This window comes from Erinaceus europaeus, chromosome 17, assembly GCF_950295315.1.
Source record: "Erinaceus europaeus chromosome 17, mEriEur2.1, whole genome shotgun sequence".
Lineage (NCBI taxonomy): Eukaryota > Metazoa > Chordata > Mammalia > Eulipotyphla > Erinaceidae > Erinaceus > Erinaceus europaeus.
This window is the reverse complement of record NC_080178.1, coordinates 78,708,717-78,725,431: the sequence shown is the minus strand read 5'-3', so window position 1 is coordinate 78,725,431 and position 16,715 is coordinate 78,708,717. Positions and strand designations below refer to the sequence as shown.

The following is a 16,715-nucleotide window of genomic DNA, read 5'->3' as shown; positions in this document are numbered from 1 at the left end:
TAATCTCCCTTCATCCTGAAAATCACAAACGGGTCACAGGCAGCTCTCAGGCACCTGGGAGTTCTCTCTGGAGGGGTCCAGCACCCATCTCTCACAGCTCTGGGTGATCGCCGTGTTTTCCTTCTAAAGTAATAGGCCGGGCTAAGCTCCTTCGCAGTGGCCAAAGCAAGAGAGGTGCAGGGGCATTGTTCTTCCCACAGCAGTTGCCCCGAAGTAGGGTAGTGAAGGTCACCGCGGCAAAGCTGTCTGCTTCACCCTCCATCAAAGGCCCACAGCCCTGCCTCTCTGGTGTCTGACGAGGCTTGCTCGCAAGGACTGGTCTGACTGAATCAGGTTGCTCACACCACAGCCAGGAAAGGTAAAGCCACCCTCATCTCTGCATCAAGCGCACGCTTCAGACTCCGGTAACGGATGCTGTGGGGACTGTCACCTCTGTTTCCACAAGCGGCGCCACGTCTGTCTGTCTGTCTGGACTGCCGATCTTCCTGAGACATAGAGCACAGTCACGGCATCGTCAAATGCCAAAGTTCAAAGGACCCATGGGTGTCCCTTTTTCTCCTCACAGGATTAAACTGAGAGGCGGCACTGCTTCACAGCTGGTCGGTAACTCAAACTGTTTACTATTATTATTATTATTATTATCAATTATTACTACTATTATTGTGCTAGCCTGCTGTCTGAGACTCAACTCCAGTGAGAGCTTAGATAATTATCTCCACATACATAACAAATATTTGATGTTGTTACAGATACAGCGACGATATCTACCGTGACTGCTATCAAAAAAAAAAAAAAAGTGACATGTGAAGCTGGGGTTGCAAATATAAATGTTTTGCCTTGAATTATGCTCTCCGCGCTCAGCTTCCATTCTGGAAGCACGGAGTCCTGTTCCGCATTTTCTGTGAGAAACAAACGCACCAGTCCCTCCAGTCGGGACATGCAGTACTAGACCACTACTTTAGAACCAAGCGGTCTGTGGGTGCCCCAATGACTGCAGAACACGGTAGGGTGGCCTGACACCGCCTTCATCACTTGGCGCAATGCAACCAGCATAGAACCAGAGAAGGTTCAAAGGTTCGAGTGTTTCTCACTGCCTTTAAAGTGGGGAGGTGTCCCCTGTGGAGAGCAGTCTGGAGAACTCTCAGAGGCAGAAGTGGACCTACCCTATGACCCTGCAATTCCTCTCCTGGGCATAGATCCCAAAGAACAAATCACACCCATGCAAAAATATGTGTGTATAACTATGTTCATAGCAGCACAATGTGTAAGAGCCAAAACCTGGAAGCAACCCAGGTGTCCAACAACAGATGAGTGGCTGAGCAAGTTGTGGTCTCGATGCACAATGGAATACCACTCAGCTAATAAAAATGGTGACTTCACCTTCTTCACCTCATCTTGGATGGAGCTTGAAGATACCATGTTAAGTGAGATAAGTCAGAAAGAGAAGGATAAATATGAGATGATCTCACTCATGGGCAGAAGTTGAAAAACAAGATCAGAAGGGAAAACACAAAACAGAACATAGACTGGAGTTAGTGTGTTGCACCACAGTAAAAGACTCTGGGGCAGTTGGTGGCGGGGGGGGGGGGGGGGGGGCGTTGTCAGGTCCTGAAACGTGATGGCAGAGGAGGACCTAGTGGGGGTTGAATTATTATGTGGAAAGCTGAGAAATGTCACACATGTACAAACGACTGTATTCGACTGTATTGTACTGTCGACTGTAAACCATTAATCCCCCAATAAAGAAATTTAAAAAAAATAATAATAAAATGGGGAGGTCTCACTTTTGAGTGTGAAGATAAGACCCTCAAAGCAACTAGCCTCACTGAAGAAAGGGCAGGACAGAGATGTGCACATTCTGAACACTGAGGCCCTTGAAACTTTCTGTAGCAGCCAAGACGTTTCACCTCCACCAGGCATGAAGAAGCCTCTGTGGGTGTGAGAGATGACATGAGAGTATAGACAAAAATGTGACGAGTGTGGGTTGTCTCCCTCTCCCTCCTCTCCCTCTCCCTCCTCTCCCTCTCCCTCCTCTCCCTCTCCCTTTCCCTCTCCCTCTCCCGTGTGTGTGGCACTGACAGGCTGAGAGACTCCAATGCAGCAAAAAGCAAAATGTTCCTTGTTTCCATTACATCATCCAAGTTGGAGAGGGAGAGGGGGAGGTGGGGGGCACAGCTGGTGGCAGCTGCACCACCATCTGCTTCCTCCTTAACCCTGTGTGCTGGCTGGAGCTGGAGCCTCCTCTGGCTCCTGACAGAGGAGGCACGGTGTTAAAGGCACAACACCCCATTATGGAAAAGCTTTCCAATTATTTAGAAGGAAATGGCTCCTGTGATAAGTTAACCACCCCGGGCAGGTGGCTGAGCAGATTCTCTTTGGAGTTTGGGTTACTTGTCTGCATCTCTTTTTGACTGGGAGACAACGCCGACTGTCAAGGCAGCATGTCCAATGAGACATGCAGAATGGACACGCGTCCACCTGCCCTCTGCTCTGCCAAACGTAAAGCAGCCCACAAGCACACGTGGTCGGTGGCAGGAAGTGGCTGGCGGGAGATGGGGGGGGGGGCTCCCCAGCCAGCATGCAACCCCCAGCCGAGTGGGTGGAGCCTCACTGCTCCCACAGGCATCCCCAGTCATCTGGTCAACCAATGCGCCCTGGCCCTGTCCGGAGTGAGCTTCCTTAGAGAGGGACTGGGGGCAGGGACGCCTTATCTAAGTCACTCATTCAATGCAAACTCACAACCAAGAAGCAAAAAGGTAGCTCAATGCTCACACAGATATATATCTGGCCAGTAGAGGGAGGGTGAGGGTGAGGGTGTGTGTGTGTGTGTGTGTGTGTGTGTGTGTGTGTGTGTGTGTGTGTGTGTGTGTGTGTGTGTGTGTGTGTGTGTGGTGGGGGTGGGGGTACTTCCATTCAGAACCAGCCACCCTGTTGAGAGACAGGGCTTCCCACCCTGCACACACATGCTCTTCCACATCTCACACACACGTCTGTGTGTGCCACCATCACTACTGGCTGTTCCAACCAGGACCTTGAGAGCCTGTCATCGAATGACGCAATCCAACCCTCCCAAAAGCAGGCGACAGGTGGTCTGGGATGTGGTGCAGTGGATAAAGCATTGAACTCTCAAGCAGGAGGTCCTGAGTTCAATCCCCGGCAGCAGAGTACGTACCAGAGTGAAGTCTGGTTCTTTCTCTCTCTCCTCCTATCTTTCTCATAAATAAATAAATAAATTCTTTAAAATATATATATATATAAAACGGGCAACAGCATTTCCAAGAAGCATTCCACACACCACTTACCATACATCTTGCCTTCGTCTGATAAAATGATCTTCCTCCGTCCACAAGGCGGGTAGATAGCCAAGGCTTCCTGAAAGCTCTGCTCAATGTCTGGGCTCCAGACCCCTTCTGCATCGTTGTCAATCGGCTTATCTGCAGAGTCGCTCATCCTCTCCATGTTCTCGGCAGGGCTTTCACTGCCGCTCCAGCTGCCGGGCTCAATTTTGGCGGTTGGGTATTCCAAGCCGAAGCCTGGAGCCTTTTCAAGAAAATAAACCTAAGAGAGAAGTGAAAGATGCTGATGAGAAAGAAGTCACCACAGCCAGTCGCTCCTGTGAGTTCTACCGCACAGTCCTAGGCCCCGTCGGCTTTGCCTGGAACGGTAAGTCCTAGCGGAGGACATAGGATTTCGAGGTCCGAGTGGCTTCTGTTCTTGATGTTCTCTTCTGCATAAACACAGCAGGTAGAAGCTAAGTCCTCTCCACAGACCAGAGGAAATTTCCACCTGAGAGTAGTGCTCGTTCCAGAGTTGAAAGTTTACAGTGACTCCTGCTAAAGTAGATACTAAGTGTCTGCTATCTGCCAAGAGTCCTCAGTCCTCTGCTCAAAGCTTAGCAATTCTCCATAGCAGAACAGCTTGTTTAAAATGGCAACTGCACGTGCCCGCCTCATACAGCAACTGGCATGGGTGGCACACCAGCCTAGATCCTGTCACTGATCATCAAGATGCAAAATGGTGGGAGAAAAGACAGAAGCAACACTGAAACTTTCTTTTTTGTTGTTGTTGTTTTTTTGGCCTCCAGGGTTATCACTGGGGCTCAGTGCCAGCACTGGGAAGCCACTAATTATAGTTATTATTATTATTATTATTATATTATTTTCCTTTCACTGGGTACGACGGAGAGAAATTGAGAGAGGAGAAAGATACCTGTAGACCTGCTTCACTGCTTGCGAAGCAACCTCCCTGCAGATGGGGAGCGGGGGGCTTGAACCTAGACCCTAGTGCTTAGTACTATATGTGCTTAACTGGGTGCACCACTGCGTGGCTCCCAATTATCTGTCAACACAAATAATCCTTCTACTAAAACAGCAGTGAAGACAACTGGCCTCTCCCGATTCCAGGATCACATGGGGCGGCTATGTTCCCATTCCCCTCTTCCCTGTAAGAACCGCTACAAGTGGCCAGTAAGTATGTGGGAATAGTTCACACCTACATGGGGCCTCTCATCTGGTGGCCTGATCACATGAAGACTGTGGAGGAGTGTTTGTTCCACTGTAACACTGAAAATTCAAGAAGCAAAAAAGCCATCTTTCAGGAAGTCGGGCGGTAGCACCGTGGGATAAGCGCACGTGGCGCAAAGCGCAAGGACCGGCGTTAGGATCCCGGTTCGAGCCCCCGGCTCCCCACCTGCAGGGGAGTCGCTTCACAGGTGGTGAAGCAGGTCTGCAGGTGTCTGTCTGTCTTTCTCCCCCCCTCATTTCCCTTCCTCTCTATTTCTCTCTCGTTTCCCTTTCTCTATTTGTCTCTATCCTGTCTAACAATGATGACATCAACTATAACAATAATAAAAAAACAACAAGGACAACAAAAGGGAAAATATAAATAAATATAAAAAATTTTTTAATAAAAAAAAAGCCATCTTTCTCAAAGACGTGTTCCTTTTACATTGTGCATGTAACCTATGGTCAGAAAAAGATAAGCTACTCAAACAAATGTCAAACCGGCACAAACACCAATGTGGAAAACGATTTAATCCAGTGCCCCCCGCTGTCTGCATACTGACATATCAATATTCCTTTGTGGAAAAGGCATTAGATCATTAATCCAGAGGCTTTGAAAAAGAAAAGAAAAAAAAACAGGAGAATTGCTCTTGGGGATTGATCAAGGATAAAATGAGGGGAGGGGATAAGACAGGACAGGACACGGGAGTTGAGATCACCACTCCCTCCCTCTGCTGAACACACACACACACACACACACACACACACACACACCATTACCAGTGAAGCACCCGAAAGGGAAACACACTGGTGGCCACCAGTGTGGGCACCAGGGGCTGGTTTGTCTGTGTTCCAGTGCAGTCACATAAGAGCCAAGCAGCCGCTCTGCTCTCCTCTGTACCCCACTCCAGCCGCCCTCCCCCACCCCACCACACACAACTCTGTGTATCAACAGCTCCCAGATATACAATCACCGAGCACATGGGCAATGCATGATCCACAGTGTGAGCGCCTGGGTGCTTTCTGGAGTCTTACCCTGACAGCTTTAGCCTTTTGGCGGTACACCCAGGTTCTCTTTTTTCAATGCAATCAACGGATCCATCAGTCACAGAACGTGCCAGCGAAATATTTACTGCTACTCTGTATGGGCATTGGCACATACACACACACACACACACACACACAAAACTGTCAAAGAAATGTTAAAGTATAGATTGAGGCCCAAAACGGGGTTTTGAACGATGAACTATGCCCTCTTCCCATCATGGCCACTATGATCCCTGGACTGTCAGTTCTGAATTCTCAGACTATTAAACTAGGGGGCAGGGAGGGGAGTCCAGCAGGTTAAGTGCACACCTTCCCCTACACAATCTCTCTGCATTTACATTCACACTCTCGGTGCCGTTCTGGAATTGAAAAGCAGGATTTTAAATTAACAGCAAATAAATACTGTTAATTTCACCTTCCTTCATGGTTCAAAGTTGATATGATCTCTCTGAGTAGGATTTGTTAAGTCTACTGTCGTTAAGACACGAAGAACCCTCTAAACAGTTGTCTGTCAAAGGAAGGGTCTAGACCCACTCTGAACAGTTTCAAAGAAGATTCGGGTGGGAGGTGAAGGTTGAGTGGTGGCATACCTGGTCAAAAGGATCTGGGTTTGAGCCTCCAGCTCCCCACCTGCAAGGGAGGACGCTTCATAAGTGGTGGAGCAGGGCTGCAGGTGTCTTCTCTTTCTTTCCCTCTCTATCTGCCCCCTCCCCTCTCAATTGTTCTCTATCCCATCCTATTAAAAAAAAAAAAAAAAAAAAGGAGAAAGGGAGTCAGGCAGTAGCGCAGCAGGTTAAGCACAAGGTTCAAGCCCCCGGCTCCCCACCTGCAGGGGAGTCGCTTCACAGGCGGTGAAGCAGGTCTGCAGGTGTCTGTCTTTCTCTCCCCCTCTCTGTCTTCCTCTCCTCTCTCCATTTCTCTCTGTCCTGTCCAAAAACGATGACATCAATAACAACTACAACAATAAAACAACAAGGGCAACGAAAGGAAATAAATATTTTTTTTAAAAAAAGAGAGAGAGAAGGAAAAGCCTGCCAGGAGCCATGGTTCAGAGTGCATGAGCCCCAGCAATAACTCTAGAGGCAAAAAAAGAAAAAAAGGAGGCAGAGAGGATAATGATTCTAGTTCAGCACAATAAAAAAAAAAAAAAAATCAAATCCTGCTAGTTGAACTTAGAAGACAGGCAGCAGTGTCATGCAGACAACCTGATATTTAGGTCATCTCTAAAGTCAAGAGTTACAAATCTCTGGTTGTACGGGAAAAGCAAATATTGACCAGCATGAACCGACCCTCCTCCCACTCCATATTTTTCTTCATTTATCACACGGGAAGAACTGCGTGTCCACTCTCCTGCAAGGTGGTCACGCAGAGCTCAGCAGGATGAAATTCCCTACGACACACAATGGCCAGCACACAGTCCCAGAAGGCACCAGATCTATCCACGGACTGGCTCTGGGGTTTACAACCCGACTGTCAGATGAAGCCCTGTATGGGCAGAGAGTTTCCGATCACAAGGCTGGTTCTGGCTGAGAAAAGATCCCCGTACTCGGTACTGAAATAGCCCCCGGGATCTCAGCCTTTGGCCCAGCTTAGAATCCACCTCATCCTGGAAGTGGCCTTGCAGCTAGTGACTCAAGAGCAGTGACCACATGTCAGGAGTAGCCTCACAATGTGATGGATTTGCTAAACTAAGACCCAATCTAGCTGGCTGCCTTTTTTTTTTTTTAATATTTATTTATTTACTTTCCCTTTTGTTGCCCTTGTTGTTTTTCATTGTTTTGTCATTGTTGGCTAGGACAGAGAGAAATAGAGAGAGGAGGGGAAGACAGAGAGGGGGAGAGAAAGACAGACACCTGCAGACCTGCTTCACCGCCTGTGAAGCGACTCCCCTGCAGGTGGGGAGCCGGGGCTCAAACCTGGATCCTTATGCCGGTCCTTGTGCTTTGTGCCACCTGCGCTTAACCCACTGTGCTACCGCCCGACCCCCTCTACCTGGCTTCTGAAGAGGGAAGAGGGAAGAGGAGGAAGAGGAAGAGGAAGGGGGAGGGGAGGGGGAGAATAGGGGAAGGAGAAGGAAAGGCGGGGGGGGGCAGGGGGCACAGCTGGTTAAGCACACATAGTACTAAGCACAAGGATCTAGTGCAGGGATCTAGGTTCAAGCCCCCAAACCTTCCATCTGCAGGGAGGGGGGGAGCGGTCTCACAAATGGTAAAGCGGGTGTCTGTCTTTCTCCCCCTCTCTCTATCTCCCCCTCCCTCTCAATTTCTCTGTCTTATCTAATAAAATTGGAAAATTGGCCTCCAGCAGCAGTGGATTCGTAGTGTTGGCACTGAGCCCCAGTGATAACCCTAGAGAAATAAATAAATAACAGAATAAAGAAGGAAGACGGGAGGAAGGGAGGGAGGGAGGCGGGGAGGAAGGAACCACCCAACAGTGAGACCTAACCAAGTGCACCACACACAGATCTGCCTATGAGCCGACACCATCACGGCGACCCAAACGGCACTCGGTTCAGTACGGCACACAGGGACACGGGGAGAACATGGCGTCCGCGTGCACACCGTTGTCAGTTCCCCACCTGGCCCACCCACTCAACAGGCAATTCAGATTAGACCCATGAGCCTCTCCAAGCTCAGGTTATCAGCCACAACACGGAGAAGATAAATTCAACCCCGACACAAAAGAAATCACCAGGAGGTACAAGGGCTCTGCCCGCAGACGGCCCCCATGATGACCCGAAGACAGCGGCGTTTCCTGTTATCTGTAAAGCCGGTAACTGATGTCCCTTTGTTTGCTAGCCCATGACCTCCGGACAGTGCCTTATGAATGATAGCCAAGCATCTACCATGAATACCATGGTGAAGAAACAGCAGAAATTCCCTAACTGTCATCCGGGAGGTGGCGCAACGGATAAAGCACTGAACTTTCAAGCATGAGGTCCCGAGTTCAACCCCTGGAGGCACATGTACTGGTGTGATGTCTGGTTCTTTCTCTCTCTCCTCCTATCATTCTCGTTACTAAATAAATAAAATATTTAAAAAAAAAAAAAAAAAGAAAGAAAGAAAGAAATTCCCTAACCTAGCAGTCCCCTTTGGGAAACAAACATATATATATGGGGGCCGGGTGGTGGCACACCTGGTTGAGCGCACATGTTACAGTGCACAAGGACCCAGGTTCGAGCCCCAGTCCCCACCTGCAGGAGGAAAGCTTCTTGAGTGGTGAAGCAGGGCTGCAGGTGTCTCTCTGTCTCCTCTATCACCTCCTTCCCTCTGAATTTCTGACTATCTCTATTCAATAAATAAAGGTAACAAAAATAAATAAATAAACATATATATATTTTTTCTTCTAAGATTTTTCAGACAGGGTAGATGGAAAAGTTATAGGGCTATTGGCAAATACCTTTATTTCAAACTCTCATCTCAATGTGAACTGCTATTTGCAGGTTCAGAGATTTCTCACATTCTTCTGCAAAGACTGGTTCAAGCCAAGAATCCAAAAACCGAAACGAACAGAAAAAGAGGATGAGGATGAGGGGCCTTCCAGTGGCTGCAACACACCCTGTACTGCGCTCTATAAGTTCCTCTTTATCAAGAGCTCTCCCCACCATAGTACAGGGAGATCCGGGTGAGGGGAGATAGCACAATGGTTCTGCAAAGTGACTCTCATGCCTGAAACTCCAAAGTCCCAGGTTCAATCCCCCACACCAACATAAGCCAGAGGTGAGCAGTGCTCTGGTTAAAAAAAATAATAAATAAGGGAGTCGGGCGGTAGTGCAGCGGGTTAAGCGCACAAGGCACAAGGACCAGCATAAGGATCTCGGTTCGAGCCCCCGGCTCCCCACCTGCAGGGGAGTTGCTTCCAAGGCGGTGAAGCAGGTCTGCAGGTGTCTGTCTTTCTCTCCCCCTCTCTGTCTTCCCCTCCTCTCTCCATTTCTCTCCGTCCTATCCAACAACAAACAACATCAACAACAACAATGGCTACAACAACAAGGGCAACAAAAGGGGAGAAAATGACCTCCAGGAGCAGGGGATTCATGGTGCAGGCACTGAACCCCAGCAATAACCCTGGAGGCAAAAACAATAATAATAATAATTAAGAAAACAAAGCATATCCACAAAGAATCGTTGCCAGTGACCCAAGTATCTCTACGTGTTACAATAAGTAGAACACCTCCATGGAACAGACAGTCCTTTCATGTAAACATAAACAGTGAAATGGCGTCACGTGTGCGCACGCCCAGCCCATACAGCTCCTGACAGGGAAGAGGTGGGTGGGTGAGAGTCAAGCAGGTGCTCCTGACAGCAGCTCCCTGCAAGGAGCCTATGCACAAGGGCCAAGACACAGGTCAAAGGAATCTGCATTCCTGTGGGTCACTCCTAATGCAAACAGCTCACCCACTTGAGGGTAATCTAAGAGCTCTTAAACCCAAGTGTCGGTGCTGATCATGCTTCATAAAACGAATGAAAGGTCCCCAGACTCCGTATGGCTGGTTGTGACCAGGTGTCTGTAAGTCGCATGGCTTTCTGAGTAACAGGAAACAGGGCAGCTTGGGAAATCAAGCCTCTGCCTCTTCCTGACTCAGCCTGGACCACATGTTGCCTGTAGGCCCTGAGGGTCTTGGCTTCCATCTTTAACAAACAAGGAAGCCGACTCAGCGCCTGGTGTTCCCACGGACTCTACCTGTAACTGTTTGGTGAGCTGGACTGTCACCGGCCTGCTCATCCTTTGCGCCCCAACACCCTGGAGGGTAGGACAACTGAGGGCCAGCACCCACCAAACAGGACCCCAATACCAGCACAGCGGGGCCTAATGAATATTCAGTGAAAAGAATGAACCAACAACCAGATGGCATGAACTTTCCTACCTGAACTTTTTTTTTAATTTCTTTTTTTTTTTATTTTCCCTTTTGTTGCCCTTGTTGTTTTTGATTGTTGTTGTTATTGATGTCGTTGGATAGGACAGAGAGAAATGAAGAGAGGAGGGGAAGACAGAGAGGGGGAGAGAAAGACAGACACCTGCAGACCTGCGACTCCCCTGCAGGTGGGGAGCCGGGGGCTCGAACCGGGATCCTTACGCCGGTCCTTGAGCTTTGCGCCACCTGCGCTTAACCCGCTGCGCTACCACCCGACTCCCTACTATCTGAATTTTTAAAAAAATAACAACATGAATGAACTTATCAGGAATGGGATGGAGATTTCACTTCAGTCCCTTTCCTCCTCTTTCCTCATGATGACTCTGGCTAAGGTGCCAAGAAAAGTATGGAAAGAAATGACTACATTAGAAAGATAAAAACAGAGGGACTGAAGTCAGGCAGAGTTTGGATAACCAGTTGTTATATGATCTAACTTATCCTCTAACAATCCTGATGACTAGCAACCAATCCTCCTATGTTAAAAGGACAAGTGGCTCCTTTAAGGAGGGTTTCTGGTTTTTTTTTTTTTGGTAATTTCTTTATAGGGGGATTAATGATTTATAAGACAGTGAAATACAAAAGTTTGTACATGCATAACATTTCCCAGTTTTCCACGTAACAGTACAACCCCCACTAGGTCCTCCTCTGCCATCATGATCCAGGACCTGAACCCTCCCCACCCCACCCCACCCCAGAGTCTTTTGCATTTTTCTGTTTCATTTTGTTACCATTAATGAATCTTAACTTTCAGTGAAATAATTTTGAAACTAGACCTTATCTCTTCCTCCTCCCTCGAGCCAGAAAATGACAACTCAAAGGAAATCTACAAAGGAGCTGAGATAGTGAGGACATAAAGGTTTACAAGCCTGTGGCCCAGGAGGTGGTGCGGTGGAGAAAGCATAGGCCTGTCATGCAGGGGGTCCTGTGTTCAGGCCCTGGCACAGGACAGGCCACAGGGAGGCTCTGGAAAAGATCAGAAATCAAAGAGGTGAAAATGCCAACAAGGCAAATTTGAAAGAGTTGATGAAAGAAAAAGGGTACAGTAGAGAAAGTCTCCCTGGGAGAAAAGCTAAAAAAGATTGCTAAGTGCTACGGAGAATGTCAGAGTCGGCACAGATGGGACCCATCTCAGGGTTTAAAAAAAAAAAAAGGAGAATCACATGGCTGGAATGGTATCTGGAACAGACATCCCAACCAAGCTCACAGTGCTCAAAGGTCATGATGAAAGCGGACATTTCTCTTCAGAGAAACACGACCCTCCAACAAAAGGCTGGGGGGTGGGGGGAGAGAGTTGCTTCACTTCTCCAAGTCAACGGGTACCTCGGAGCTAAATTCAGTGTTACAGTGAACCAGCTTTCGAGCACAAAGCCTTCACAGGCAGAGTATGACTGAACCTCTGCATCACTCCAGCTGGGCACTGTTCTCTGAAGTCCATAGGCCCAAGTTAGCTGAGAAGCGTCTCCTCCTTAACAGGCTTTGAGCTGAGGAGTCACCTCTCCAAAAAGGGGCTTACATTCCACGGGGCTTGCACACATCTCACAAGACACAAAGCTGGAGGCTGGATCTTAAAAGGAGAGGATGTAGGTGGTGCTGGATTCTCAGCTCTGTCCACGGCTGACAACAAGCACAGTCTAATTAATTCCTAATGAGTCGTGATTATCCTGCCTCACCTGACTCACCTCCCAGGGCAGTGGGCAGGAATGGCAGGCATTACTGACGGCTAATTGCTTCTGCATGTCAAGTGGCACAAGTTCTACTACAAGAAGCCTGCGGAGGATAGGTGGGGACCAGCAGGTTCCATCTGAAGACGGACTTCAGGGGGATGGACTTGTGGAGGGTTAGCGCCGTCAGAAAGAGAACTGAGCTTTCAGGGGTGCTGACACTGAGTGCAGAGGCTGCTTTTGCCTTTAACAGCCAGGGAGTCTTGGCGTCCTATTCTCCACTTGCCCACGGGTTCCCTCTAATTTCAGCAGGGAAGAGTGGATAATTACTCATTCTCATTTTCCAAAATCACATCTTTATCAACGGGATCCATCAACAAGCCGATACCTCTTCACCAAGCCCCCAAAGCTGAGCACCCCATTAGAACACTTAGCATGACCCTCCTGAGATGCCCTGATTAATTCTCTGCTCCATCAGCTCTTAAGTGCCTGTCCAGGTGACAGCTCAAGAAAAGCTCTGATTGATTTCATGCTAGGCAGTTCTGCCAGCCTTTGGGGGAAATCACCTTCCCTGTGCCCTTCATGAATCTCTGAGTCACTGAGAACAGAAATCCTTCCTTTCCTCCATCGCCACCAGTCAAGCCAATCACCGCACCTCATCATCAGCCGACGCTGTTAAAAAGATAAGGCCAGAGACTCAGGTTCAGGCCACAGGCCAGCCCACCTGGTCACTGGAAACGGAGGGCTTGATATCAAGATGGGGTTACTTGAGGGGATCACAAGCTGACTGACATAACCCACCGCCCAAGTCATGAGTCCCTGTGAGATAAGACAACTAAACCTCAGGAAACACATTTCAAACCCACACATCCACATTTCATTTCATTATGCTCAAGAGAGAGAGACACACACACACACAGAGAGAGAAAGGCATCAGAGTTATAAGAGAATGCACCTGTCAACAAGTATGTCGTAGGGAAACCCCAATCTTCCCCGGCTGTATTAGTCAAAAAAAACCCCCGGATTAACTTCTCTAATCCAGAAAGTCTATCTGCTGAGCATACACGTAGCCTCTCCCATTGTAATAGTTACTAAGAACCAGGCAGCCATACCCATCAGTCACTAAACACCATCACTCGCTTAGTCAGGAAGGTTCACTTGTAGACTATCATGATGCCCTAGTATTACAAATTAAAGTCTAAAGTAGATAGTTGACATTTTTTAAAAATATCAATAGCCCCTGTAGAGAACAGTCTGGAGCACTCTCAGAAGGCTAGAAGTGGACCTACCTTATGATCCTGCAATTCCTCTCCTGGGGATACAGCCTAAGGAAACAAACACACCCATCCAAAAAGATCTGTGTACACCTATGTCCATAGCAGCACAATTTGTAATAGCCAAAACTTGGAAGCAACCCAGGTGTCCAACAACAGATGAGTGGCTGAGCAAGTTGTGGTCTGTATACACAATGGAATACTACTCAGCTATTAAAAATGGTGATTTCACCTTCTTCACCTCATCCTGGATGGAGCTTGAACAAATCATGCGAAGTGAGGTAAGTCAGAAAGAGAAGGAGCATGGAGGTAGACAGCATAATGGTTATGCAAAGACACTCTCATGCCTGAGGCTCCAAAGTCCCAGGTTCAATCCCCAGCACCACCATAAGCCAGAGCTGAGCAGTGCTCTGGTTTAAAAAAAGAAAGAAAGAGAAGGATGAAACTGGGATGATCTCACTCACAGACAGAAGTTGGAAAACAAGAACAGAAAAGAAAACACTCAGCAGAGCTTGGACTGGAGTTGGTGTGCTGCACCACAGTCAAAGACTCTGGGGTGGGGAGGGAGGGCTTAGATCCTGGAACAGGATGGTAGAGGAGGACCTAGTGGGGGCTGAATTATTATGTAGAAAACTGAGAAATGGTGGTTCAGGAGTTGGTGCATGGGATAAGGCTTTGAACTCTCAAGCATGAGGTCCCGAGTTCAATCCCTGGCAGCACATGTGCCAGAGTGATGCCTGGTTCTTTCTCTCCTATCATTTCTCATGAATAAGTAAATAAAATATTTTTTTAAAAAGAGAGAAGTGGAATACATGAATAAACTACTGTATTTTACTGTTGACTGCAAACCATTAATATTTCAATAAAGAAATTAAAATATACATACGCATACACATATAGCAACCCAGGAGGTGGCATAATGGATAAAGCATATAGACTCTCAAGTGAGACCCATGGCATTGTATGTGCCAGAGGGATGGTCTCATCACTCACTGGCCCTTCCTCCTTCATTAATTAATAGATCTCTGGGGGCTGGGTGATGGCGCGCAGGTTAAGCGGACACAGCGCTAAGCACAAAGATCCACGTTCGAGCCCCCAGCTCCCCAACTGTGTGTGTGCGTGGGGCTCACTTGGTAAGTAGCAAAGCCAGACTGTAGGTGTCTATCTTTCTCTACCTCTATTCCTCTCTCTATCTCCCCTCCTTTCTCAATTTCTCTCTGACATATCCAATAACAAAAACCCAACAAACAAAAAATGGGGGGAAAAAAAACAGCCACCAGGAGCAGTGGATTTGTAGTGCTGGCACCGAGCCCCAGCAATAACCCTGGAGGTAATAAATCTTTAAAAAAAAAACAAACTGTGAACAGATGGTGAAGAGATGGCTCGGTGGGCTCAGCATGTGCCTTCCCTCCGAGGCTTGGGCTTGCTCCCCGGCACCCAGGGCAACACCGGGAATGGTGGAGCGGCGCTTCGGTGTCTCCTCTCAAATGGGACCAGAAAAGTTGCTCTGAATTCTCACACATGTGTGAGGCCCTTGGCTAATGTTCCAATGCCACATCAAAAGAGAGAAAGGGACCGGGTGGTGGTGGTGCAAGGACCTGAGTTCAAGGACCTAAGTTCAAGCCCCCTGCAAGGGTGAAACCTCATGAGTGGTGCAGGTGTCTCTCTGTGTCTCCCCCCTCTGCTTTCCATTTCTCTATGTGTCCTATCAAATGAAGAGGAGGAGGAGGAGGAGAGGGAGGAGAAAGTGGCCTCCAGGAATGGTGAATTTGTAGGCATCAATATTCAGCGATAACCCTAGTGGCAAGAGAGAGGAGAGTGGGGAAGATGTCAGATAAACACATGCACTACATTTCACCGGATTCTAAGAACAGCATTCAAGTTCCATGTTTGAGGAAATATCTAGAAATGGGCCCCATACAATCACTGTACTGACTCCAGGGGCAGCAAATCTATGGGCACATTCTTAAAAAAGGCCACTGGACGGACTGGGCGATGGTACACTAGGTTAAATGCACACACGACGCAAAAGGACCCGGGTTCGAGCCCCTGGTCCCCACCTGCAGGGGAAACTTCACAAGTAGTGAAAACAGAGCTGCAGGTGTCTCTCCGTCTCTATCCCCCTTCCCACTCAACTTCTCTCTGTCCTAGCAAATAAAATAAATAAAAAGGACAGGGGGTCACTGCCAGCTGAACGTGAGCACAGCCTGCTACCTGACCACTCACTGATCCACTGACTCTGGAATGGCTCTGAGTCCCGAGCAGCTGGGCTGCTCAGATCCAGCTTCTCCCACTAACTTGAAATTTTGACCCTGTTGCGTCAGAAACAAGCGTCCTCCGTCCAGTTCTATGTCCCAGGATGTTCCCTTCACTGCGGCCATGCCTCCAGCAGCCTGCATGACCCAGACAGCACGCCAGGGGACAGACGGCCAGTCAGCAAGGACAACTGGGCACAGTGGCATCGGAAGCCCTGCTGCAGTTCTACGTGCGCTGGCCTGAGAATCCATTCTAGGGGCCAGGTGGTGGCACACTCGGTAGAGCACACATGTTACAAATCAATGCACAAGGGCCCGGGGTTCAAGCCCCTGGTCCCCACCAGCAGGGGGAAGAAGCATTGCCAAAGTGAAGCCAGGCTGTGGGTGTGTGTCTCTTATCCAATGAGTAAGTAATACTTTGTTTCAAAGAATGCCTTCTAAAGACCCATCTCAGTTACATGCTTTCATTACTTCTCTCCTCAGATTCGCACATCTGGGATGGGGTTGAGCTTCACAAATAGCAAAGTAGAGCTGCAGGTGTCTATCATTCTTTCCTCCTATCTCTGCTCTAGACTTCTCTCAGTCCTGTTCGATAAAACAGGGAGGAATAAACAGCTACCGGGACCAGTGGATTCTCAGCTCTGGCACCAAGCCCCACCAATAACCCAGGAGGCAGAGAGAGAGAGAGAGAGAGAGAGAGAGAGAGAGGCTCAAATCTAAGCCCCAACAAACACAAAAGGGAAAAGCTCTTCTTTCTATCAGCTCTTAGTACCCAAGAGCACACTCATCCTAACACTATCTGTTCTTTCTCAGCCATCAGAAAGCAAAACATTACCTTTCTCTGTCAGTGACGGGTCTGGTTGAACCTACTTTGAGACATCCCTTTCTAGTGGATCTGAGCACACGGATTCTGACGCACTACCCAAATCACAGGCGCTTTTCATATTGGGGGCCGTAGGAGGGAAAGACAGGCTGAAGGGTGAGAGCAGGTTTAGAGTGGATGCTGAAAAAAAAGTGAATGTAGCCAATTACAAGGGTTTCACATGCTGGGGAGGGGGAGGAGA

At 48.4% G+C, this 16,715-nt stretch overlaps 1 protein-coding gene across 1 annotated transcript in view; it reads right to left on the bottom strand.

Annotated features, from left to right (window-relative positions):
• Nucleotides 1–10: 10 nt before the first annotated feature.
• LOC132533801 (basic proline-rich protein-like) overlaps nucleotides 11–16,715 on the bottom strand; it is a 113,415-nt gene continuing 96,710 nt past the window's right edge. The window contains exons 2-3 of the mRNA XM_060175823.1: nucleotides 3,303–3,558; nucleotides 11–15 (exon numbers count right to left, since the gene is read on the bottom strand). Of these exons, the coding sequence (XP_060031806.1) occupies nucleotides 11–15; nucleotides 3,303–3,558 (261 nt within the window). The remainder of the gene's footprint in view (nucleotides 16–3,302; nucleotides 3,559–16,715) is intronic.